The sequence below is a fragment of the Pseudopipra pipra genome, chromosome 4 (genome assembly GCF_036250125.1).
Source record: "Pseudopipra pipra isolate bDixPip1 chromosome 4, bDixPip1.hap1, whole genome shotgun sequence".
In the NCBI taxonomy this organism is placed as follows: domain Eukaryota; kingdom Metazoa; phylum Chordata; class Aves; order Passeriformes; family Pipridae; genus Pseudopipra; species Pseudopipra pipra.
This window is the reverse complement of record NC_087552.1, coordinates 67,330,464-67,357,565: the sequence shown is the minus strand read 5'-3', so window position 1 is coordinate 67,357,565 and position 27,102 is coordinate 67,330,464. Positions and strand designations below refer to the sequence as shown.

General features: G+C 46.8%; 1 protein-coding gene and 1 long non-coding RNA gene across 6 annotated transcripts in view; one reads left to right on the top strand and one right to left on the bottom strand.

Annotated features, from left to right (window-relative positions):
- Positions 1–2,854, bottom strand: part of MXD4 (MAX dimerization protein 4) — a 41,259-nt gene extending 38,405 nt beyond the window's left edge. The window contains exons 1-2 of one of the 4 annotated variants that reach the window (XM_064653407.1): positions 2,683–2,854; positions 1,803–1,899 (exon numbers count right to left, since the gene is read on the bottom strand). In XM_064653407.1, coding sequence (XP_064509477.1) covers positions 1,803–1,899; positions 2,683–2,839 — 254 coding nt within the window. In that variant the 5' untranslated portion in view covers positions 2,840–2,854. The other 3 variants (XM_064653408.1, XM_064653410.1, XM_064653409.1) reach the window with 3 other exon arrangements.
- On the top strand, positions 311–12,980 carry LOC135413537 (uncharacterized). Of its 2 annotated transcripts, none has more exons than XR_010430274.1 (3): positions 311–1,589; positions 11,581–11,687; positions 11,772–12,980. It is a non-coding gene; the product is annotated as an uncharacterized LOC135413537 (long non-coding RNA). The 2 variants fall into 2 exon arrangements; XR_010430273.1 differs by lacking the exon at positions 311–1,589 and adding an exon at positions 3,086–5,285.
- Positions 12,981–27,102: the final 14,122 nt, after the last annotated feature.

The following is a 27,102-nucleotide window of genomic DNA, read 5'->3' as shown; positions in this document are numbered from 1 at the left end:
CTTTTAATTCTGCTGTATTTGATAGATTACAAATCCTCTCCTAAAAACTCCTGAAAGCAGCTTACAGTTCAGACAAATAACTATTTTACAGTGGATGACAAGAGCCCTAAGAATGGAAAATGATGGAATAATAGCTCTGTAAGTAACACAGAATTCCTGAATGCAAGAAACTGACAAGAAATCTGTACAAATCGAGGAGCAGTTTACAGTTAGAAATCCTATGAAACCTGTTTTAAATTTTTTTTAAAGGCAGCAAGCATACTTTATAAGAAAATAATTAAAAATCTCCAGGAGCGAAGTGTCTCAGGACACAAGACACGCCTCCCACTCCTGATGACTTTCTTTTTCAAAATGCACTGACGTCTTCTCTGTGCTCCAAGATGAGACAAAGAATTCAACTAAAACTGAAAAAAGTAGGAGTACTGCAATCAATACCCCCCAAAATGGTTGCCTTTCTCAGAGCAGGGGCATGGGGGAACAATTTGCTCCCCCTCAGTTCATCTTCAAGACACACTGCTCGGCCACGGCAGGCACGAACAGGGCGCTCACCAGCTCGTGTTTTTCTCGAGGAGGGAGCTCGTCAGCTTTTGATTTCGGTTTGCACCTCCAGTGCCCCACGAGCAGCTCCTGGCCATCTGCCCAGCACCTCCCCAGCACCACTCGGCCCGGCTGCCCCGCCGCTGTGCAGGATGCCCACCGGAGCAGCAAGAGCCGAGCGGGCCTGACGAGACTCTCTGCTCCTTTGGAAAACAAGTCACGTGCAAGCCAAGTTCATTTTAGGCTATTCTACAGGAGCCACCATTCAGCATGACCATGCAGAGCGGAGCCTGCGCTGGGGCAGAGCATCGCTGCTCCGGGACGAAGCAGGCCCAAGCTGGGCACGGTCCTCGGTCCTCTCCGGAGCAGCCCTGGAAGAGCAAAGCAGAGCAGGCAGAGCACGGGGCTGGGTTCGCTCTAGGCAGGGGCCGGCAGTGTCCCTGCAAGACAGGGAAGTCTCCTGCACGTACACAGCCGCTGCCCAAGCAGCAAACAAAGCTGCAGAGCCTGCGCACAGCAGCGCTCGGCCCCTGCCATCGCAGCGCAGGTAGCGGCGGCTGCGGGGGAACAACAGACCCGCCGCGGTGGCGGCGGAGCGGCGGGCGGGCCATCGCCGGCACGAGGAGCGACCGAGCCGTGCGCTGAGGCAGATCCGCATGCGGCGGGCGGGCGGGAGGGGCTGGCGACCCGGCGGTGCGGCAGAACGCACGGCGAGGTCAGGTTCGCCCCGGCATCTCCTCACCTCGGGCCGGCGGGATAAGTTGGAGTTTGCGGTGGGTGCCCCCCCCGCCCCGCACACGCCGCTCCCCCGCCCGCAGCCCAGCGCCGCCGCAACCGGAGGCTGCATCTGCTCGGGCTGCGAGGGGGGGGGAGGCGGCCGGATCGCTGCCTGTGGTTTATAAATAAATGCCGGGGGGCGGGGGGGGGGTGGAAATTAGTGCCATGCAAAGAGAAATCTGGGTGGCGATGATGGTGTTTGGGTCTGCAGCGAAAGCCGCTGTCGGTGAGCGCGGAGCAGAAGGAGCGATGAGGGCGGATGGCTCAGAAGTGCAGTGAGTACTAAGGAGATGGTGTACGCGTGGCAGTGTTTATATGAGAGATCAAAACAGAGCCAAGCCCATCCAGGGGAAAAATGGCGACTACCGGGATGGGGAAAACTGAGACACTGGATTAGTTATTATTTTTCATAAATGTATGCACTGCACATAAGATAGACACGTTGGAAAAGCTGCCGATTCATTCTGAAAAAGCGGTGCGTCTATTACCTGTTATTCTGGGATTTTCTGGCCATGGTGCCTGCCTTTGTTTTCTTTCTGGAATAGTCACTATCGAAGGGTAACACTGATGCATAGCCATGTTCTGCTTCTAGGGACAAAGTCAGCATTAGTGGCAATATATTTTTTCCATGCAATTTTTTCCTCCTTTGCAGGAACGCTAGGGTAAAGAACAGAATTTTTTCCGGTTGATTTGTTTGCATTTTATTCTGGCATCTCTCAAAGAAGCGAGACACACACAAAAAAAAACATAACTCAGTAAACCAAAAGGGGGAAAAAAAACCAAACCAAACCAAAAAACCACCACCGAAGTGCCGAAATTAGGAGGATTATTGGAGTGCACACTAAAAACGAGGCGGATCATGCAAACCCTTGTCACGCTGCGCTGGGGGAGGGGAGCTGCCATACAATCACCGACTGCCACACACGGAGCAGCGAGAGGGATCCTGAGCGCTGCACACGCACCGTCCCCATCCAGGGCGGCACAGAACACCCGCCTCTGGTTTGTTTGGAGAATTATATATATATATATATATATAAAAAACAAGCCAGGCTCCGAGCAGCGGTGCTCCCCCAGCGCGGTGCCGCCGGCGCAGCCCGGGTCCCCCCCGGGCAGGTGCGGGCGCGGGGCCGCTGCCCCGGCCCGGCCGCCGCACAACAAAGGCCGAGAGCGGCGGGGAGCGCCTGCGGGTGCCTGACCGACTGCCCGCCTGCGCCCTGTACCTCGGTCTCTCCGCTCCAGGTACTCGGCCGCTTCCAGGAGGATTAACAGGGAGTTCAATTCCATGGCTGCCCGTCCCGAGCCCCCCGCGCCGAGTTCACGCGCGGGGACTCCCGAGCCCCCGGTTTTAAGGCACCTCGCTCAACCTACATTTGACACACGGCCGACGGGCAGCCCGCCTGGCCAATCGGGAGCCGCGGACGGGCGCGGGGGCGGGACGCGGGGCGGCGGCCGGGCCAATCGGCGGGCAGAGCGCCCCCCCCGGCGGGGCCGGGGATGTTGACAGATCCCCACCGCCCGCGCCCATTGGCCGCCCGTGTAGTAACAATTTAGAAGCCGAAGCTTAGCAACAGCACGTGGTGGCCCGGCCCCCGCGCCCGTTGATTGGCCGCCTCCTTGCATGTTAAGCAGGCAGCGGCCGCCCATTGGTGGCTGGGCCGTCATGCAAATGAAGGGCGGGGAAGGGGCCAATGGGGCGGGAGGCGCGTGCCGCGCGGCGGGGGGGGCGGGGAGCGGGGCGGGGGCAGCCAATGGGCGGGAGGGGGCGTGGCGTTGCCGTGAGGAAGAGGCAGGCGGAGGGGCGGGGCCCGGATGAGGTTCCGCTCCTCCCCTCGCGCGGAGCCGTGAGGGGACGCGGCAGGGTGGGCGCGGATCGGGAAACGGGAGGGAAAGGGGGAAAGAGGGACCGGGACGGGGGTGGCGGAGTCCGTAGTGGAGAGTACGGCAAAAAATAAGTCGGAACGGAAAAGACGATTCAAATGGGATGCGCAGAGATGCTGTAAAAACGCGTCCGGCACGAGCACCCGTGACCCCCCTCACAGTGCGCGGGCGGGAGAAGAAGACAAGCGGTGCTGCAAAAACGCGCACGGAGGTTTTAGAGGAATTGCTGAACTCTACGCAATAGTCCGGCCTGCTGGAATAAAAGGAGCAATGGGAAGCTCTCAGAAATGCGGGCAGAGTTGCTGCCGGCTTTCCAGCCCCTTGCCAGCACATGGAGCTGCCTGTCGTGATCTGGGTACACAGAATCCATCTACCAGAATAGCCCGGCTCCTGGCGCGCAGGCTAAGCAGGAAGGAGCCCGGCACCTTTCCTGTCCACACCACCCTATTCGCGCTGCTAGCTCTGCATCCTTATCTCAGATGGCTCCTGCACAGCTGCTGCCTGAAACTGGCTGGTTTTAACACGAGCAAGTAGTTTTAAAATAGGCGTATTTTAAGCTGTGCTGTGATCACACGTTGGTACATCTTCAGGCCAGAAGTGCCGAAGCCTGTAATCAGCCCTCCTGCGGGATAGCACTTAGGCACACAAGTGGTCCCGTAGGTTTTTATAGAGCTGTTTGGGTAAGAGTTATTCAGCATATAGGAGAGATGCAGAATATTTGTCCTGTGTGTTTATTCCTTGGCAAAAGATGTCAGCCAGTTTCCCTTTAAGAGGATAATAGCAGTTCAGATCAAAACAAGGATTATGCTTTACTGGTTTTGGAGCATTGAGGTAAAGCCACATATACATTACACCTGATTTTGTATTAAATCTGTATCTTGTTGCCTCAGATGCACAACTGTAATGCGGCTCTTGAACATTGCTGAAACACAGATCACATCTTACTGCCATTTAGTCCAGGCACAAGGAATAAGAGAAAATACAAGACAGTGAAGAAAGCAGCACTGTGATTGTAATTTAAGAGAGTTTTATATCTGTTTGGAAAAAGTCTGATTCCGTGAATTACAAGGTGGAAGGGAATTTGGTGCACAGATTACGAAGGTAAAAAAGAAATTGCTGCAACGTTTTCCACTTGCTGCTTGAACTGTTGAAATTCTGCTGCGTATGGGTGAGACAGTGCAGTTTTTACTGTAAACCCATTGAAACTTATGGCAGTTTTGCTGTTAACTGGAAGTAGGTTTGACGTTGCTTTCTGTTACGAAACAGCATGAAACCATATATGCATAGGTCTGCATTGTCCACACAGGAAAGAAAGTTCCCTTTGCCTGACCACATGCACATAGGGCACTTAGTGAAAAAGATGCAAAGAGGTATAGATAAGGCACTGTTGTTCTCTTCTGCAGCCACAGCAATCCAGCAGGACCTCAGATCTTCAGAACACCTATATTTCTTTGTATACGTGTCTAAATGTATCTTAAACTGGTTTGTACATGCGCTGTGGAATCAGTCACACGTCCAGAAAGGAAGATGAATGTGCTGGGTATATAAATGCACCTTGGTGAAAGTGGTAGATGCTTGTATGAAAGCCCAGGATTCAGGTGTGGATTTACTGAGGCTCTGAAGGTCTGAAGCTTCTCCTGCTCTTCCCCACCACGCTATGAGCACACACTGTTTGCCTCTGGAAACACACAGGAGTCCAAAGAAGCACAGCACTGCACAGGGCAATGCTTCAGGAGGGTGTATGGCCTGTGCTGAGCACCCCACTGGCCATTGGTGACAATGAGCAATGACCAAACACTCCTCAGAGCTCTGACTGCTGGACTGAAGCTACCTCAGCCTCCACTGCACTCCCTGGGACCCAAACCCAGAACCTCTAGCCGCTCCTGGGGTAAAAAACATCAGACTCAATGTGATTGCTCTCTCTGCTGTTCAATGTGGGCAGAAGTATTTTGAAGATAGTTGGTTTAAGGTCATCGAGCACAATTTCACATTGATATTGTTACTTTCCAGGGCCCTGTCCTTCTAGCCTTCCCTGCTTAGAAAGGCTGCTTTGGGAAGAGAGGAGCCACTGGAGCCAGCTGGACTATGCATGAGTATGTGTCATGCAGTGGTGCTCAGGACTGCAAAATGGGGACCAGTGCAATCACAAAAGCCAGTTGATCTCTGTTCATGGTGGCTCTTGGCCCCAGGAGTCATAAACTGTTTTAGTCTGCTTGAACTGTAAGAATCTGTGTAAACCCCCCCCACACACACACACACACAGAGCCCCTGCTGATGAAATCCAGAGTAAACCCACACGCATTTGGGAAGGACAATGTACGGGCTGGCTTATTCCAAACAAGCAGTGACACACATTGACCTGTAGGTGCATCTCCCAGGGAGTGAACTCAACTGAGTCCGTCTCAGGAGGCACTATAAAAACTTTTAAAATACCTAGAAGGAATAGTTCTGGATGTGGTTTTATTGGTGCCAGGGAACCAGGACTAGCCTTGGTGGTGTCAGTGTGGGTGCAGAGGTGTAAAATGGGTGTGAAAGAAGATCAACCGAATTACTCTAAGATCTGAAGGATGGGCTCTAAGATACATGTGCTCAAAGGCTTTGCAGATTTGCGTCTCTAAATAGCTTTTTTCCATTTCTACGAGCAAGCAGCAGGAACAGCTGAGTGCTAAAGAAACAGCTGGCCTTCAGTGATAAGGGGTAGCTGTCACTTCATGGTGAAGTTTGAAAAACTTTATATTTAGAAGCAGAAGGGACAGCCACCAGCAGCCACACCCCAAAACCTGAACTGTTTGCGGTTTCTTTGCCGCCTGCACTTGGTGATTGGAGTGGCAGTATTTACAATTTTAAATGTTACAGTGCCTTTGTTTTCCAAAATCCGTCCTGTGGCATGACATAGCATGTGAGATCAGTGACATCAGAACAGCTCACTGCCGTGAGCTGTGGTGAGGGCAGAGGTCTGAAGCTGACAATCAATAATTCGAGCAACTTCATTCACTATTCCCCACCTATGACCTTAAAGGAATAACTAGGCCTATGCTGCTTTTCATATTTGGCTCATTGCAGCTATTGAATGTATCTTTCTTCTATCTTTTTAAATTCCCTACTGCATCTTATCCCTATGTTCAAAGATAACCCCCTACACTGTGCCTTGGAGTCCATCCCCCTGTTTCCTTGAGTGTTGCAAGGTTTAAGTAATCAGCAAAGAGTTAGTTGACTTCCCACACAGGAGGGGATCTGCACTCAGGGCTGCCACTGACAAATTTCAGTTCCCTGACTCAGCATCTCAAATCCCATTTAATTTCTCATCTTACCTGTGATTGAGATCATGAACTCTGTTTCCTAGGTGCAGAAGCCAAAACACCTGAAAGTTGAATAGAAAGAAGTTTCAGAAGTAACAGTTTTGTCAGTGCCCAAGCCCAATTGGAGACACTGATTCTATTCACTCTGCCAAGTAAAACGAGATCAAAGACCGTTCTCCATCCCTGATCTCAGGAGTCAGGGCTTGGCCCTGTATTTCCTCTGGAGTGCTACTGGCGCACATGTGGCTTTTAGTCATCACTCTGTTTTATGTGTGGTTTGCTTTTAGTTTGGGGTAAGTTTTTTAAGTTCAAAGTGCCTGAAGATGTGTGGCAGCCCATTAGGGAACTGCTTTCAGACCTTAAAGCTGAGGTTACGTGACATGAAGGTATGTGGGGTATCAGGGTTAACGAGTTGCTGCTGCAGTGTTGAGGGACTGTGTGGTGTGGAGGGGTCATGTCTGTGCAATCTCACCCCATGTGCTTCCTGGGTTGGTCCTTGACCTGTCACACCCCTTGAATTGTACCCAGGCATAAGCTTGGAGAGTAGCTTGGTCCAGGATCACAGCAGCAAGTACTATGGATACTGTGGGGTCCCATGGACCCAAATGACTCCCACACATTTGAGTTGGTGGGCTCTCTACGTGATGCTCACTAGCCCAGATTGCTGCCTGGCCTTGTCCAGTTGTTTGCTGTACTGTTTGAGTCACTGGCTTTCCCAAAACAATTGAATTTTTCCTGGTTTTGTTTGGGATTTAGCAAGGATTTATGTAACATTATAGTACACACACACGCTTAAAAGTCAAATCTAAAAAAAAAAAAAAAGGTACTTCAAACTGAATGCCAGTCCCTTGTAACGTTCATTTCTTGTTAATTGCTGTTATTATGAAAGACAACATTTGTATCTTAGCGTCCTTGAGAGTTTGGCTGCAGGGACCTCGATTGCCCCTCTCCGCCAGCACTCCCCGAGCAGCGAGACGTGCAGTACCCTGCCGCCAGGCCCTGCAGCCATTTCTGTGATCAGGCATGAAATTATTCTTAACTGATTGAAGTGAGGAATAGATTGAAAAGCTTGAGAGACGCTGATTTATTCCCATCATCCTGCTCTGCCTAAACCATGCCTGGCGATTTTGAACAGCATCATCCTAAAAACCCTCACTGAGGCTGCCACACTGGAAGCACTTCACAGAAGGCAGTGTTGTCACTGCTTTCATTTTAAAAGACAAAAAAGAAGCAAGGCAGTGGTGAAAGAATTGGCCAGCGTCACTCAGCAAAGGCAGGAGAAGGGCTGGGGGGAGGGCTGGGTGTCCCAGTCCCCAGTCTGGCATGTTTGGCATTAAGATATACTGCAGAGTAAGGATTTGTTACACGATTTCAGATCTGAATCTCAGGCATGTCATGGTCTTATTACATTCCCTTGGTGTAAGAAAGGGTCCTTGTGTATGCTTGTATTGCATTAAGCTTCCACAAGGGGCTTTGTGTACACTTCTGTTGCATTAAGCTTCCACAAAATATATAGACTAGTGCAATGCAAAGAGGCTTTGAAGAAATCATGGCTCAGACACACTTTGTTAGAGTGGCCTTCTTGTTAGGTAACTTTGACAAAAGCCCATCATATAGCAGTAAAAGAATATTCAGCCTTAATGCTTAGCACCCTGCTGCAGTCCAGGACAGAGAGAGAAACAGAGCACGGTTGTGCACATGTGCTAGCAAAGGGAGCTGAAGCCAGCCTGCCTTTGGCAAACAGAATGTCCCCTTCAGGAGGGAGGCAATTGGGCTTTATGAACAAAATGAGTCAGTAACAAAGTCTCAATGACATCTATGCTTAGAACATGGCATTCACTTACTGCTGTGGTCTGGTTGACATGGTGGTGTTCGGTCATTGGTTGAACTCAATGGTCTCAGAGGTCTTTTCCAACCTAATTGATTCTGTGATTCTGTAAAGTAAAAACCAGCATTTTCTCTACCCGAGGAACCGGCATCCTGGGTATCTGTCAGTCATGTCTGCTGAGTTTATAAGAAGAAGCTCCAATGAATTTGTATTGCACTTTTGTCTGAAAATCCGTCTGGATATGGAAGAATGAGTTCATGTGTCCTATGGAGACCAATATAATAGATAGAGGCTGTTAGTTTATAGAATATTTATTATGGAGGAGGAACCAAGAAAGAATAAGTTATATTTACAAATTTAAGCATGGAAATTGCTCACCTGGGTGCTTGGACATGCAAAATCTACTGAGTTGTAATCTGGGTGAATCAGCTTTTGAGATGAGAAGGAAATGAGAGGTGGACCCGTGATGTCTTTCCATACAGCCATTCTCCAGGAGCCAAGTGTCTGCATACCTATATGGGAGAACAGGTTTTTATCAGAGGACAGATATCTGTAACATATTTATAGGCCTGCAGTAATTAGGTAAGCAAATTGCTGAGTTCTATTCCCAGTAGGGAAAAAATAATACCTAATGTGGCTGATGAAAATCTACTGCCAGCCATAGGATTCTGTCACTTATTTGTGTAAGCTGTAAGGGAACCAAGTGAATCTGTGATGGGAAGATTGTAGTTACATCCCATATTGTGCAGTGATGATAATACTCTGCATTTCTATAGCATGTCCAACTCACACATTTTAGACTGCTTAGTCAAGATTTTCCAGTCCAGGCCCTTAATAGATATTAGTAATTAGGTAAATAAAATGCTGTTCAGCTGAATGATGGAGGAATCAGTATTGATCTTGAGCCTCATACTGCTGGTATAGTTGGGCCAGTGTTATCGTGGTAGAGATAAGAGAGCTCGTACATCAATACACACATTTGAGAGAAGATCAAAACATCCCAGGTGGTAAATAACCTGGACAATTGCCTGTAGGACCTAAAATTAGAGATCAGCACAAAGACTTGGCAGGTGAATACTCAGCAGATGCTGTCTTATCTCTCTATTTGCTTTGGAAGATTGGGTCTGACCCAAAACATGTTGAAATCAATTTGTGTCTTCTCCTTTATTTCAATAGGCTATGCACCAGGCTCTAATCAGTTGTGGGCCTAATTAAATGATTTTCCTCATTGCAAGCTAATTACTCCTATGGAGGAATGAAACTGAATGTTAGATGAGCACTCTGTAGGAACTGTATCTGTAACGTATGGTTTAGAATAAAAAATTATGGCCTTGATTTCACACTGTCTTGCAGTCTCTTATTCCACCTAAAGCAAGGAAAATGGCCAACTCTCTTTTCGTGGTATACATAAGGAAACAGTGAAGTGTCAGGTGGGATGACTGTAACAAGCTCCCTTCCTTATGCAACAAAAAAGCTAGTGCAAGCAGGAAATCATCAGCTTTCAGCATCCAAGAGAGGAAGAAGCTGCAACAAGGAGGTCAGATATCAGCAAAATGTTCTGTTGATGAGGACAGCGAGGCACTGGGCTAGGCTACCTGGGGAACCTTTGGCACCTCCAGCATGAGAAGCTGGCAAGAGGCTTGGCTCCAGCCTCAGGCAGGGGATGGAGCACCCAGGGACCTCCTGGGCCACTCTTGGCAGTGCCTGATTGGAGTTTTGCACCAATTTGGGAAAAAATGCAAGGTACAAATTCAGTGCCATCACTTTGTGGTGATGGGCCATTTGCTGTTCTTGGACAAATGGCAAAGCAAGTAACATAAAAATGTGAAATCTGCAGTAATTAATTAGATAATGGGAAATCAATCATGTTAATGAGTATCTAACTGTTGTCAGACTCCTACTATAGCTGTGTGGATAGGATTGATTTAGTGATTACTTTTTTTAGGGCTCACAGGTGGGATGCATAGGTCTGGCCAAACAATTATCCTATGTGCAGCTTCCCTATAATTCTTCCCAGCTAAACCTTCAAGATGAGTGTTGGGTTCAGGGCTTTGCTTGAGGCACTAAATCCCAGCAAAGGAAAGGTCTTTGCTCAACAACCCCAAAACACTTCTTTGACATCATGGATGTAAAAAGGAATGGCCTCCAAAAGGGACAACTTGCCAAAAGCAATCTTGCGTGCAATAAAATACCACTTAAACTGCTCTGTCTGTTTGGGGACCAGAATCTAAGATGCTGTAGCATGTGGGGGTTATGACCCAGCCTTACGTAACCCACACAGCACTGTATCTGCTAAATGGGATGTATGCAAAATGCAAACCTTTCTATGAGTCAGCAGTGCCCTGGCAGCCAGGAGGGCCAACCTTGTCCTGGAGGGCATCAGGCAAAGCATCGCGAGCCAGTCCAGGGAGGGGATTGTCCCGCTCTGCTCTGCACTTGGGCAGCCTCACTGTGAACATTGAGGCAGTCTGGGGCACTGCAATATAAGAAAGATATTAAGCCATTAGAGAGAGTGCAAAGGAGAGCAACGAAGATGGAGAAGGGCCTTGAGGAGAAGCTGTATGGGGTGTGGCTGAGGTCCTTGGTCTGTTCAGCCTGGAGAAAAGGAGACTGAGGGGAGACCTCACTGAAGTTACAACTTCCTTGGGAGGGGAAGAGGAGAGGCAGGCACTAATTTCTTCTCTGTGGTGACCAGTGACAGGACCCAAGGGAATGGCCTGAAATTGCGTCAGGGTGGGTTAGATACTAGGAAAAGGTTCTTCACCCAGAGGGTGGTTGGGCACTGGAACAAGCTCCCCAGGGAAGTGGTTATAGCACCAAGCCTGACAGAGTTTAAGGAGTGTTTGGACAACACTCTCGGGCACATGGGGGTTCTTGGGGGTGTCCTGGGCAGGGCCAGAAGTTGGACTTTGATGATCCTTGTGGGTCCCTTCCAACTCAGGATATTCTGTGATTCTATGATTCATCCTCAAGCAGATGTTTTACCCTGCAAGTGTCATGTGGGATGCCATGTCCTTTGTGTTGATTTTAGCACTGGGAGAAAATTTCAGTAACAAGGAGCTAGTGAGGTGGAAGAAACTGGGAGGCAGGATGGAGAATTTAAACTTACTTTATTTGTTTTCCTACCAGCTTTCCACAGGTTTGTTTTTTTGCCTTGTACTTGGCTCTGTGTCTCTGATCCCTTCTGTCCTGTTTTTGTTCGCCTTCCTTTGTTGCCGATGGCTTCACACTGTTTCCATTCCTCTCTTTCGTGTGACACAGATTCTCTGCCTGAGCCACGTCCAAGGTGTTGGACTCCCTGCAGTTACAGCACAGAGACCTGATACCAAGGACACAACTTCCTGCCTCACTGACAGTGCCTGCATTGTGTAAGTGAATGTGTGTTTTACCAGCCCGCAGAAAAGAAGTTTCAGGGCATTACTTAATGGATTCTCCTTTTTCCACCTTCTCAGGACACTGGCAACTCTTCAGCTCTTCTTCATTGTTGCTGGTCTCTTGGTATCTACAGGAGACTAGTCTAGATGACCTACACACAGTGAGAGAGTTTTTTCTAATGTGAAGACCTGACAGTCAACACAGAGAAAACAGACAGAGGTAGGAGAAAGTAGTTACAAATAAATCTTCCCTATGAAAGGGGAAGTAGAAAACCAGAAAAATCCCTGGATCTCTTTACTAGAGGAATGGGATACCTGTAGTAACTTGTAGTAACTTGGATACCTCAAGTCCAGTTCAGGGCTTTCACCACAAAATGGTCCTTCTTCTGTTCTCTGGGACCAGTGTAACACAGGGATGGACTTTCACTTTTGCCTCCCATTTGGATGTGCTAAGGATGGTGAAAGGTAGACCTATATCAGACAACTGCCATGACAGTATTAGGAAAGGGCATTTCACCACTCACTCACATGGGAAAGTCTAAGTCATGCCAGGTCACTCTGTCACCTCTCTGTTTTTGAATTAAATAATGAAGGTTGTTGAAGTGTTATATATGCTGTCAGTTATGCCAGGGGGGTGAGAAGATTAGTAAAAGTATATTCCCTTTGTATAAAAAGATAGGTGTAATATTCAGAAGTGCAATGGTTAGACTTAAAGCTTTAACTTCTAATAAACATGTCTGGAGTTTGAAGGCGCCCCTGATCTATGGCTACAAGGTATTGTAATTAGCATCCAAAGTCCTGTGAACTCAGGAAGTCCCTCAAGAGAGGTAACCCCTGATTGCTGAGCAGTAGTACTGCTCAGTTCTGAAACATTATCATAAACTACCCAATAACTGTGAATGAACAAAGGCTGACACAAACAGCTACAAAAGGTAGCTTTTGTTGAGACTCAAGGAGCCAAGACTGGTGCCAAAAGTGGCTGGAGCAGGACCTTGTTATGACCTTGTGTGAAGCAGCACAGGTCTAGCACCCAAGGGGAAAGACTTGGTGCTGGGGTAGATTGGCCCTACTCTGTGGGTCAGTGATGGGGGAACAGGTTGTCTCTGGTGAGGAGAAAAAAACCCCAGGAGGTGGCAGGTTCTTGGTCCACCCCTGCTTATTCCTCTATGACTGGCCAAACAATACTCTTAAAATCTTCCTTGACATCAAGCAGAAAATCCTTATCCTAGGACTCATTCTTGTGTTTACAGCCTTGCCTTTGCTTTCCAAATTCAGACGTGCTTTACACTAGTATGATGGCTTAATGAAGAAGAGGTCAGTATTATTACTTCCACGTGACCTCTGTTTTCATTGTCTGTACCTCTGACATCTAATCAAACACATTAAACTATCCAAAATGCACACATCTGGGCTCTTTGTAGAGTATGTTTGTTTTATTTTTTTTAAAGCTTTGCTCACCTGTGGAGTCTACTATTTATTGTATGATGCTTTTTGCCACTTAGGCACTATGCTTAATCAGATTTGTAAATTAATTCTCTCCTGGGGTTTCTCTTTGTGTGTTCAGAAAGCATAAAAAGTGTTCATGACACGCTTCAAAACACACTGGTTACATTAGTCATCCTCTCAGCATAATGGTTTTATGGTGCACACTTTCAGTTAAAAAAAGCCCACATTTCCTTTAATCCAGTTTCTTTCCCCCACTTTTGATCCCTGGAGTTATGTTACATGTTAGTAAACAGCTAGCAACACACAAAGGCTGTAATTGCCTTATTGCCTTTTTTTTTCTTACTAGAGGAAAAGAGCTACTGTTTACATCTTGAAATATATGTTATTACTTTTTATGATATATTCAACTGAAAACATTTTCAAACATAAACTTTGCCTTCTTCTGGCAGCTGGAATGCTGACTGCAAAAAGGAGTGCTGCTGAATCATGGCATGCCTTCCTCCTGCTTTCCCTGAGCCATTTCCCCATCCTGGCAGTCCCAGCCCATCTCAGGGCTGAGGCTTGGATGGGAAAGGGCAGCCTGATGGGGAGCACCAAGCTCTCCATCAGTGCTGCCCCTGTCTTCATGGATGGACCATCCCTCACCCTCCATGCCCCTTCCTTGTCAAGTTGTTCAAAACACCTCCTAGTCAACAGAACTTTTCTGTGGCAAACACTGCCATGTGGGAAAGGATTTTCACAGCAGAAAATGTCACTAACATTGGTGAAGAAGAGGGTGCTTGGCCAGCACTGCAGGGCCCCTTGGCAAGAGGGGAGGGCTGCCGTGGCCATTGAACCACAGCCTGAGAGGTACAGTGACAGCAAGCGGCAGCACATCCCTTTGGGAGTGAGGGATACTTCTCAGAAGTCAAGTCCACAGCCAAGAAGTCTAGTTCCACAGACAAATGTAGTTGCAGTCTTCTCTTTATGCCAGTGGGACCCAGGGAAAAATCTCTCCTCATGACACTGCATGCTCATCCTTGTACTCTCTAGGCAGCCTTATCTAAACACCCCACCCCACCCCACACACTCCCCCAATCTCTCAGCCCTTTTTGTTTCACAGGAAACAAGTAGATAAACCACAGCTCTCAATTTCCTAGTTATGCAAAAAAGTAGAAACTCCTACACTTTCAGAAGCTCAAAAATGCTGAAGTGGTTGGAAAAAAAGGCAAACAGAAGACCTGAAACCGAATGGGGATTTCACACTGTGGATGCTGGGATGCCATAGACATTACAAAGATGTGAGGGTGCTCTCACACCACACTCGCTCATACATGTGTTTCCTGAAAGAGAACAGCAGTGGATGGTAGATAGAGCCCCATCTTTGAGGAAGGACCCAGTAGGAGGAAAATCTTTTGTCTGATGGAGCAATCCTTGATTCTGAGAAGAGAAAACATTGCGTTGATTGCTGCTGAGGGGAACTTGCTCAGCTCAGTGGGGAGGAACCTGGCTCTAGCGCTGCTCTCCAGCAGGACCCTGGGGATTTCTAGACATGTTTTTGGCCAGACCATTTCTTCTCTCCCAGCCTCCCCCTTTCCCTGGATCTGTGCCTGCCTCAGAGCTGTGGGATAGCCAGATCCCCTCAGGACTTCACCCATTCTGCACCACTGTGAGCACATGCAACTGCAATAAATGCATGTGATGGAGCCCCAGCAAGAAGCCAGAGGGCAGCTATACCTGTGCTGTTGCTGCCCCACTTCTGAGTGATGCAGTCACTGCCAGTCCCGTTGCCTTCACCGTGGCTGCCAGGGAACATGTTTGTGTTCCTGGGACACCTGGAGGGGCTGAGCTCATCCCATCAGAGCAGCTGCTTGTTCCCCTTCTCCCTGGTTTTACATGTTCACTCTCAAATCTTCTCCTTCTTGACAGTTGGTTCACAGCACGTGATTTAACCCCTTCCAAATTTTCCCACGTTAGGTAACAATTTTGGGAAATGGGATAGGCATCCAAATAAATGCACCTGGAGGGTAAGTGGGCTGTGCTGAATGCAGCCTGTCAGAGGGTCCCTCTCCTGACTGCCACTAGCAGGTAATGCTGCAGCTCATGGTACCAGTACTTGTGGAGCCTGTTTTTTCCCCAGTTCCCATATCATAAAAGCCTGTACACGTCTCTGTATTCTCACTTGCTATTTCCTTGTTCAAACGTCTGTATTTTTTTCCTTTCCCTTGGGAGACAGCAGAGTGACGTGGAGGAAGGAGAATTCCCTGATTCTGGTGAGTTCTGGGAACGAGTGCCACAATTTTCAGCCAGATGCCAAGAAACCCAGGTAATTCACAGGCACAACTCACATTTGTTTCCTTAGCAGCTCTTCTGTTTTCCGGCACATTGTCAAGGACACAGGGAAAGGAGAGGTTCATCAGGCACTGCAGGCAGCTGCCCAGGCTTGCAGGCAGCTTCAAATTTTAGGACCAAATCATGAACCACAGAGGACTGACTGGCAGCAGAGCATGGGCAGGGCTTTCTGCAGCCTGTGCTGCTGCCTCCACATCAAACTACCCTTGGCCTGTTAGAGCTGTGCTGTCTGCAGGGCAGCTGCACCAGCTTGTCCTGGATGAGGACCTGCTGCCCATCCCATTCCAACTCTGCCTCAGCCTCCTTCTCTGTTCCCACATCGGGAGCAGAACATGAGAGTGGGTGTCTCTGTGGCTTTCCAGTCCCTGCTTTATCCAAGAGGATGTTTGTTTCCTGCAGAGGAAAGCACAGTCAGATGTCACGCTAGAGGAAAATCAAACACAGGGCCAGACTGGTGTCTTTTACGAGTCTACGTAGAGATTTCATCAGAGCTTAACTTGGCTTGTCAAACCAAGCTCTGATTTTGTCCATCACTAGTGGACAAACTCAGGGGACTAACACAGGGACAGGTTAGTTTGACAGATGCTCAGTTTGTTCCCAGTGTGGTGTGCCACATGAGGCAGTCCCAGTTGAAGTGAGCATTGGTTATCCCATATTGAAAATGGGAGTGCTGACACTGACCATGCAGAGCTCTGGGAATGGAAAAATATGATAATAATGCGGCAGACCCTGCACATTGCTAGTGATCTGCTGCTGAATGGTGCCACATGGCTTCACTGCGTGACGCTTGTCCAACACATTTGTTGCTCCAGTGAAACTTGGTTCCTCCAAAACACCACATATGCTGAAGCTGTACAGGTTGTCCTGTGAGAATCAGAAATCCGTGGTAGCATTAGGTGGATCAGGAAGATGGACTTTTTAGGTGGGGAAGGACCTTACCACCCCCTCCTATTGGTGGCCTTGGGAGTGATTTGGAGAATTTCACACCAAAGGATCTCGACTCCCCCGGTCTCCTGAATCTTCCTGTTGTCACTTGCAATTCCTTTACCTGTATCCATTGTGGAATGGCTAATTGTGCCCATTTCAGCCTAACATTGTCCTGTTTCCTCTTGGTTTCTGCTGACGATATTAAACATAGCAATCATTTTTGGTCACGGATATTTTTTTGTTAATTGAGGTACTTCTCATAACAAAAATCTTTCTTAGTCTGGTTACTGTTTTCCCTTATTGAGAATATTCATTCAGCAATTACCTTTGCCAAAGATGATGTAGTGCAAGCAGGTGTCACAGCCATACTTTCAGCCATACGGAAAATACATTCCATTTCTGACAGCAATCCTGCTGTTTCAGTAGAAGGCTACCCCATGCAGAGATAGGCTGGTTAGATCAAACTGTACTAATTGCAGAGTGATTTGGAAATCTGTTCCACTTGCAAACAGAATGAATCCAACACTTTGTAATGTTGAATTAACAAAGGTCACATTTCATAAATATTACCAAGCAATTTTCATAGATAATGCAGCAGGCTAGTTAATGATTAGAGCAGTAAACTTCTGACGTAAAGCCATGATGAATAAGGGACATATTTTTAAAGCTTCCGTTATTATTGCCTTGAGGATCTTAACCAAAAGCAGCAGAAATTATTAGTGTCCAACATATCTTTAAAATCTAACCCGTTAGGCTATATCTGGCCTTCCTGATGGCTTTTGTGTTAGGAACTGGAAAATTGAAGATATTTTAGAATACAAGTCAGATCCTCAATGGGAAAAGAGCATGTTGGTTTTAATCTAGTTCTACTGGATTCTGCACTGTAAAAACCAGCTTCAGTAACTGGCGGGAATTGGCAGAGCTAAGGCTAAGAAGGGATGCAATTCTCCTTCTTGTTCCAACTGCTGGATCTGCTGGGTCAGGGCAGCAAATTTTAGTAAAGATCTAGTTCTGCTCCTAGGACTGACCACAGAGACTGATCCTCTCCTGAGACTGGGTCCAACACTGTTTCTTAGATGGAATGGTATTCAAGGAACCTGAGCAGTAATCTTGATCAAGTCTGTGGGATTAACTGTAGGGAAGCAGTACTGTACATGTCATATGTGAGGGAAGATGGCGGAACAAATCCTGGGATAAAACAGGAATCTTGGGCCCATGTAGCAACAGAGGACTTAAAACCAGAGAATGTAATTTTCCAGGATTTAGTTAGACATGTTTTGTGTCCAATAGCCCTTCACTCATAGACAATCCATATTTCCCAGTAGATTTTTATCTTCTGTGAGCCATTCATGTCTGAATTTTATGGGGCAGAAAATCTTGATATGCAACTGTGGGACAACTGTCATCCAATAGTGCTTAAGGGTGGAGGGCTTGGGAATCAGCAAAATTCCAGCAAGAATTTTATATTTCCTTCATGCAGAAGAAACCTAGAGGGATAGGGAGTGGCTAGTGCCACTCTGTAATGAATTTTTGAGAGAAATGACATGTGAAACATGCAGCCCTTTGTGAAACATGCAGCAATGTCCAGGCGCTTGGATGAAGAGGTGGAACCTGTTCCATCTATTTGGGAAAGCTGTTTGACAAGGTGAAACACAAATTGTCCATGCAGTGGTGCCATTTGGACATAACAGGTTTTAATTTTCAATTTTTAGATGTTCACGCTTTGAGAGCATCACGAACCTAAACCTAAAAATGTAATTCCTTGAAAACCTAGTGCAATTCAAGTGACACAAAAAAAAAACAAACAAAAAACCCACAACAAAACAAAACTCCAACATTCATGCAAACAGCAGCTCAGCTAAACATAAAACATAAAACAATTGTGGAAACCAGCCCAAAACACAATGAGCACCACTGTCAGAAGAAACCTAGAAGGCTTTTCCCACAGCTGGGGACCCTGCCAGGCAGAGGTCTGCAGGGTTGCTGCTCCCTGGAGGGCTCACCCTGCCTGCAGCCAGCACTTTCTCCAGCCCTGCCTCCATCCCAGCTGGAATGGGCTGAAAAATAACTGGAAGTTTCTTGTCAGAGCAGACGCACGGCACAGCCAGTTCTTCGTTGACAAACGAGCAAAAGAAAACAAAATATCACACTGTCATTTAAAAATAGCTTCAGTAAAAATACCACAGGGAGTGCTTTCACCAAGCAGAGATCAGCGACTGATTAGGGAGGGTTATCAGTGTACCTGGTGCCGGATAAAACTCGATCCCGCTGCAAGGCATTCTCCCTCAGTCAGACAGACTGTGGGTTTGTGCTGAATGCCTGAGAAACTCTAGAAGTTTTCTGATAATGCAGGAGTTTGAAACAAGGGGTTTCTGCTCTTCACCTGCAATGCAGCTGTAGAAAAGCTCCATGTGGTCTGATGCTGCCAAGTGGCACTCTTGGAGTTTGGTGGGACAGGGCCATTCCCTGCTCATGCCAAATGCAAGCTGGCCTGGTCCACTGCCAAACTGGGATGAGCTGCCCTGTACAAGGGTGATCCCCTCTTGTAAATTGTAGTGAAAGCATTTGTAAAGGATAGGCACCATTGCAAAGTTCAGTCTAGGTTTGGAAACTTCCACAAGTGATATCTGTGCCTTGTAGCCATGCTCTGAAGTCGAATAATTTGAACACAGACTTGAGTGATTTTGGGAATTTGATTCCATTGAGTGTTCTTGCAGGGTCATCAGTGTTGTTTTTAAAACACAGCATATACGTGCAACAGTTTTCCAATGGCAAAGCTCAAATTGCATGACCCAAGATTTAGGGTCACTGGAACTTTTAACATTCCTTCTGGTCTTCAGCCTCTTGATTCTGCTTATACAATGAATTTAGGTGTTAAAGTCAATGTATTTTTAAGTAATCAGAGCATAATTTAATTTGCAACTCTTGCTTGGTCTATTTGCATTATTCTAATTATTTCACCCAATAGGAGAATTAATATTCACTAGCTGAAGAAGATCATGCAATGAACAAAACCCACCAATTTGCTTACGAGACTCTTGAACATATTTCAAGAAAAGAAGAAATTGGTGGAAAGAGAGCAAGAGCTCTTCTGAGATGGTATCATTTGTTAGTTTACCATAGTCCCCTCAAGAGGTACCTTGACTCATCACTTGTCTAAAACTTCATAGTTGGAGCCACAGCTGAAATCCAGAGGCTTGAAGCACTGTCAGTACTGAAGAAAAAAATCAAGTGTATTAGAAGCAAAGCAACTGGACAAGTAGCTTTGCTAGGTCAAGTGTCATTCTCATGACCTTAAGATTAAAGAGCTTTCCTGTTTTTATGTATCCTGACTGGTTTTTACATGTGATTGCAAAAGCAAAGCGCAGCACAATGAAAATATGTGCAAAACCATCAAAACCATAAAAAGATATAAGTGACCTACTCTAAAGCAGGCAACCATCAGGCTGGGGCTGCCCTCACAGCTGGCACCTCTCCACAGCTGCCTGTGTCCTCTCATGGTTGGATCACATCACGTGCAGCATGCTCAGGCAGAGTCCCTGCTTCCACACTTGGGATTCAGGACACAGGATCTATTGGCCTGCCAAAGCCACTTCATGGAGTGGGCACCACCCCAAGAGCACAGCAGGGCCTGGAGTCAGTGTGGTGCTCCTCTGCTCCTGGGCTACATCTGCTTACAGTCAAGTTGTGCAGCAAGTCAGGGGACACAGAAGCCTCATTTTAGGTCTCCTTTGCAGGAGTGCACATCCCCATGGGATCATATTGCACCCCTCCCTTTCCCCTCCCTTTGCCCCATCCCCAAGATCTTGGCCATGCAGAGTTCCCACCATTCTTGCTCTTCCAGGCTATCTTCAAAACACTGCCTTGGGTGATTCTTTCATCTCCTGAGGGAGCTGCATTTCAGAGATTTCCCTTCCTGCACAATGTCCATTCCCTGGTGGGATCCACTTGGGCCATTTCTGGGGACAGTGACAGATCCATCACACCATTGGCTCTGCTGTCCCATCTTGAGGCCAGTTTAATCATAGGGGGTTATTTAGGACTGGTGCTTTACTACAGTAATGAGTTACTGTTCTTCAGGCTGAGGGAACAGCAAGTGACATCTCGGACCTTTCACTCCCAGATCTGTTGCTTCTGCCCCAGGCACCACCTGAAAGGAAAACCAGCTGTCCCAGCTCACCCAGTAAACCATGAACAGCAAAGGTGGAAAAATACAACTCCCTCAGCACAGCCTGAAGCCATATCTACTCAGCCTGGACCAGCAACTCCAACAGTTTTGCTGCTGAGATCCCCTACAGGAAGGATAATACTGAATGCACGTTGTCAAAATGCCTTTTAGCAATAGCAGGATACTCTCTGCACCAGGCAGAGGAGGATACATACGAAGCCTTAAGCTGTTCCAGTCTTCACAGAGCAGCAAACAGCAAAATACATGTGGCTTCATTGAGACGTTGTTTTCAAAGCCCTGTGCAATAGCACCAAGTGGCATAAATCAGAATTATCTGTCACAAACTGTATGTCTCCATGGCCATTTCTCCAGTCCCGCATGAGCAGCAGCTCAGACTCTCTGAGACAGCGAGACTAGAAAGAAAGCAAAGAAAAAGCAGGAGATGGGGAAGTGGTAAAAAAGCAGTGATGCCTGAAAAAAAGGTTGAAATGCATCCCACTAGAAAGCAGTGCTGAGGATGTGTTAGGGCAGGAATATGAGGGGCTTTCCTGCTTCCGGAGAATGCAGAACTGGTTCCAAGAGCTGCTTTCTTTAGCATCAATTTCAGAGTTAAGATTTTGGCTTTTTTGTATGAAGAAGTGGAGGACTCTGCCCCAACATGCACGTTCTGCAGCCCCAGGGTGTCCAGTCTTCTTCTAAAACTCTGCAAAACTTACAACAGCTTTCAGTTAAAGCTCAGCCCATCCCCAGGGAACCTGTGGAGCGAGGCCAGCAGCACATCCTCCTTGAAGCAGGCAACTGTGCTGCTAAATACTTCACATTCCTCCAGGACACTAATCCAGACTGGAAGATGCACTGGAAACCTGACACGGAGGTTACTCAGCGTAAGACATTTGCCGCGGGGAACTGTTCGGAATAGCAACAAGTCAAAACCTCAGTCCAGACCTCAACTCCAAATCCAAGCCATATCCCAACCAGCCTCAACAGCCTAAATGTGAGGAGTCATAACCTGTTCTGGAGACCAACCCTTTGGCTCTATATCCCAGGTGTTGAGCTACTGCCCATCTGTGGTATTTAAAAGCCTTTTTTCTAATTTATCTCCACAGCTGGGGCTTCTATGGGGGTGCTGTCCTTCTCTCCATAAGTCTCTGCCTGCTTTGGTTTAAGTAATTCATTGCAAGACACATCTCATCAGAGTTGTCTTAAAACATAGGTAAGTGTCAGTTTCTTTTCACCTTCCAGTTTGGGTGAAGTCATCATGCCCATTTTCCTTTGGTATGTGAGCAGGTTAGCAGTGAACAGCAGTGTGGCTTGGACTTACCACTGCTGAATGGCTTCTGGGCACTGTGCTGTGGTAACTGAACAACCCTGCCCACATCCTATGGGTCTCATAAGTATTTCCCATATATGAGGTCAAGATATTAAGAGCAGATATTGTAGAGTGCAACACCAACGTGTCCTACTGAGAACAAAAGCATTTGCTGAAAAAATCAAGTAAAAAGTAATTTGTCCATTAACAAGAGGTTCAGTGCTGGTATCAGAGTGCCAGGGCTCACAACTGCTACACCAGCCCTGCTGCTCTGGCATTTGGGGGTCAGAAGCTGAGATCGGCTGGTTTTTTGGAAAGGAGAAGTCCTGTTCTTAGTTGGATTCAAACATACAGCAATCTGGACAACAGCTTCATAAATTTATTTCCTACTCCCTGCCTCACTCATCATTGACTTGTTCCCACACTTTTTGGCAGCCTCTAGCACCATTTTAATTTTCCCCACAGATTGCTGTGCTGCTTCTGTGCAGAGATAAGCTCGTGTAAGAGAGGCTTAGGCAGAAAGAAAAACAAACAGCCAAGGTCCATATTTTAAGAATTATTGAAATATATTCTGGTATCACTTATTTCTTAGAACAAGAAATCATTTGTATATGTCAAAAACCTAAAGAAAACCCTGAAGTGTTGAATTTTCCCTTTCTATCACCATAGTTATTAAAAGAAGGAACCATTTGCCATCTGCTTCTGATGACACTATGCCCAGGTGGTCTTTCCACTTGTCCCAGAGTTTGTCCTGGGGTGCTGCTGTGCTTTGCTCATTACTGCTAATGCTGTCGTTCTGCAGGGTTATGGGAAGATGCAGCAGCACAAAGCTTTTCAAATCCAGGTTTCAGAAAGAAATGAGAGACATGTATCTCTCCAGTCTGTTGGGGGAAAGAATGAAAAATAAATTGTTCTGGTGATATGCAGTTGCTGGCTATTAATTCCTTTGAGGATTTTGTATTGCTTCCAAGGCAAATATAAGATTAGCTGATGGAGTAATGGAGTAGCATGGGATACAGATCACATAGAGGTTCTTGTAACACAGATGTTATTTATTTAGCCTGTGCAGAGCAGAGCTACTTACAGATGTAATTCTGTATGTTCAACATGTTGTCTATCTGCTCAGTAGCCCCCCACATAACCTGAGAAGTCAGGGGTGCTGCCTTTGTGGGCCCCCAGCTCCCAGGCAGGGATGGCTGCCCCTTATACCCACCCCTGCTCGAGCAGGTGCCCCATCAGGGTGTCATGGTACTGCCACTTGTCAGCATGCAGAGATGAGCAGGTAAAAAAGCAACATGGCTGTGAGAGGGCAAGTGGAAAACAGGTCTCGGTCACCTGAAACCTTCCTGCTGATTCACCCAGCTGCAGGGGCTGCCCGTCCCAGCGCACCAGTCAGTGGTGGTGCTTGGAAGAAATGCTGCTTCTATGAGAATGCTGCTATTTTGTAAAAGCATTTTCAGGACCTTCCAGTGCCAGATATCCAGACGTGCTAATGTAAAATGCATTAGCCCAAGCAGCAGGAGCTCTGGGGCTGCTGGCGCCATTGAGTTCCACTCATTTCATCTTTATTATAAATACTGCATTGTCTTCTCATTCTTTTCTCTCATCCTCTCTTTGGAAAAGAATTATAAGGCTCTAGTTGACTGGTCCCTTTGACTTAGTACAGTTGTTAAACCACAGGCAGTAAATACCTCTTTCAATTGTTTTAGGCGGATGTATTTATTCCATTGGAACAACTGAATGAAATCTGTAAGAGCTAAAAAATCCCCCCTTTCACGGCAGCTCCGCACTTCTACCTCCGAGCCGAATGCAAAAGAAACTCCTCTTAAACCTGCCGTGTGAAACCAGCCCACCTTCAGGCTCTCTCCCACTCTCAGCTTAATTTTTTTTTTTGGTTCAAAATGTATTGAAGCCTCGAAAAGACTCACCGCCTACTTGCAAATAGTGATCTTTCACCAGGCAGATCTCAGCTGACAAATGTTAATTGTTATGCAAACTATCCAGAAGATGAGCTCTTCTCCCAGGACTGAAGGGCAGCCACCTCCCAGATGAAACAAGGCAGCTGTTTAAACAGCGCGGGGTGCGCTGCCCCGGCTGCCAGAGCAGCGGGAGAGCAGAGTGGTGCGAGCGGAGCTGGAGCTGTGCCATGCCACCATGGTTAACACCCCCGCTTTTGTGGAGAAAACCTCCACAACACAGCTCGGGAACTTTAACTGACCCCGTGCGACCAGGGAAATGATGCTGTTTCAGGGGAGAACATATATAAAAGTTGATTCTTTGGGCTCACGCGGTGGGATGCTCCCCCCTGCAACTGGGGAAAACAAATTCTGGTTGTTGGGGCAGGATAGGGGTGAGAGAGCAATGCTTTGCCAACCTAGAGGATTTGACAGGGACCAGGGATGCTGAGAATGCCACACAAGCCTTATTCTTACCTGGAGGCAGGTTGTTGACTGAGGCAGGTGGTGTTTTTTGGCCGTGGCTCCCACTGGAATCCCCTGGGGAGCTGGAAATCAGCTCCCCTCTCTTGGGAAAGGCACATTTTAGTTCTATTGATGCTGCTTATAACTCCACCATAGGCTCAAGGGAAACTTCACCATGCTAGCAGTTCATTTTTCCTTCCAGTCCCATTTAGTTCCTGCTCCTTCCCTCCTCAGCTGCTCTTGGTGCAGCGCTGCTCTGCCCAGTGCACAGTCTTTGGGATCACTATGAAGCATGGGAATCACCCTAGAGAAAGAGAGGAACTCACCATGGCTGCTTGTAAAAACCATCCTGAGAGGGCTAGTGGGAATTTGTACGAGTAGCAAGTCTTGCTCTTTGCCTGCACCTGACCAGCCCTCAGAGAGCACAGCCTTGGCAAGGAGAAGGTGGTTCAGCAGTGCAGAACAACTCCAGGAGACCAAGGTCCCACTTGTTATTCCTGCATTGAGTCTGTTGGGTCAGGCTGGCTGCAGAGAAAAGTTACATTTCAAGCCCTGTATGAGATGTGCACAGAGCCCACTAACTTAGTGTGTTACTAAATTATCTGTATCAGCCACTTCTGGGCTAAAAAAAACCCCCATTTTCTGGACATCAGATGACATGGAAAAATGTTTCTTTCCTGGCAGTTACTTTGGATAATTTAAACAGGTTTTGCTGTGCTTCCTGATGAACATGCAGACAACTCTCTACTTCTGTTTGTGGCTGTGCTGACTTTATGAGCGCTGTATTTGACCAGGGCTTCATACCACCTTGTACTCCTTCAAACTGGTTTTGGAGGTTTTGTTGTTTGTTTGTGTATTTGTTTTAACTTTTAAGGTAGCTTTGTGTTATTGCAGCTGGGAACTTCACTTTGATTTTGTTTGGTTGGGGTTTCTTTTAATAAATAAAATGCTTTATCCCACCTGTAACTGCATAGTCTTCAGCTGTATAGGACTCCATGAGTTTGACTCAGTGCATTTTGAGACAAAAACACATAGAAGGGGAGAACGGAGGAAGGACTATGATTTGAAGATTCAGACAACAAGGAAAAATTTTCAATGATTCTTACTTTCTTGAAATGCAATAGCAACATTTTCATTGACTTCAGTGGCAGCAGGATGGCAGTCTACTTAAAAGGGAAAAAATTGGCATTTAACCCCAAAAATCTGTTCCAACCTCACATCTCCTTCCCTGTTTTTGCATCAGTTCCCAGTATCAGGCTGAGCAGAGCAGCCATGTGCTATTTCCATGCTCCACTTTGCCCTTCAACAGCTCTGTCTGGCAATTTATTTTACACAATATGGTAAAACTCCTTCCCCAAAGGGCTGTAAAGCCATGGATTCAGTTGCCAGGGAAGGCCACTGATTTCCTCTCAGCAAGGCCACTTGGCTTGGCCCACAGTGTCCATGGTTGTTTTCAACTGAGACTGAGCTGATAAGGGGATTTCCTTTCAAGTGGAAAAGCATAAACTATGTTCATATGCAGATAATTTCCTATTTGTTGGATTTAGTGTAACAGGCTGAATTTCTGGCCTGTCTCTCCAGCACTCTCTGACCACATGAAATATATTCCAAGTGGGAGTTGTTTTGCCAGAAGCTGGAGAGATGCCACAGTGCAGCTGGCTGTGGATGGCAGAGGTGGAAGGACATTACCAGTCCCCTTTACTCTGCTTTTTCTATAAGGAGGTAACACAGACCACAGCACCTGCTTAGCATTTGCCATGTTCACTACAGGTGCTTATACCACTGACCCACCATTTTATCTGGGCAAAGTATGTATATTTTGAAAAATAATTTTAAAAAAGAAACCCTTGAAGCATAACTAATGCCTGCTGAGCCACCTTCAGGACTCAGTGATTTTGCAGGCAAATAGGACCATGCTCAGCTAAGGAGCAGAAGAGATGAAAATACATGTGTAGTAGAGGAAGGATTTACTGAGAAAGCTGGTAGAAGATTCCCAAACTGTTAATGCCCAGGAGGAAGGGCATATCAAACCAGCAGTACTTCGTGTTCATCTGGGAAACCTACTCCATTCCTCTCTGCAGGGATTTCCAGAGGGGAAGACCCCAGTTCACAGCAAACTGATAATTATTAGTCTTCTATGTATCAATTTACACTTGCAAAGCACCTCAGGATCCCTCCCTGCAGGAATTGTTCATGTTTATTGTATTATCTGGGGGGTTTATATTGCATTCACTTCAGTGACTGCCAGGGGAATATGCTCTTGAGGTTTAAAGATTAAGCTTTAATTTAAATATATATTCCTCGAATGTTACACATCTGGTTTTGCTTAAACTTGTTTTAGAAATCCTTTGTTTTCTGGGTCGTTTACTACTGGTCCATCTAACTCTCAGGCTGTGGATGTTACCAGCAGCTCCACCTGAGCCAGTGTGCTTTGAAAGATCAGGACTCTTCCAGTTTCAGCCTCTTGGGAATTTGAATGTGGTGGATCAATGTACATGAAGGTTTTACAGAGAACATCTTAAAGTCTCCTTTGCTTTATACTCCAAAAGGCCATAAAGTAATAAAAACATCTCTGAAAAACAATAAATACCTTACATTTTCTGGGAGTATTTAGTGCTTCTTGAGTCCTTTGAGATTTGGGCTGATGTCTTTCAAGAAACAGCACATAGCTCTGGCCCACACATCTCCACACAATCTTCTGGTTCTAGACAAAGTTTTTTAAATTCTGGGGTGCTGTCTGTCCTTTCTGCAGTAGGATCTTGTCTGTTTATGTCTTCCAGTTTTGGAGATTTTTGCTCTTTTTTTTTT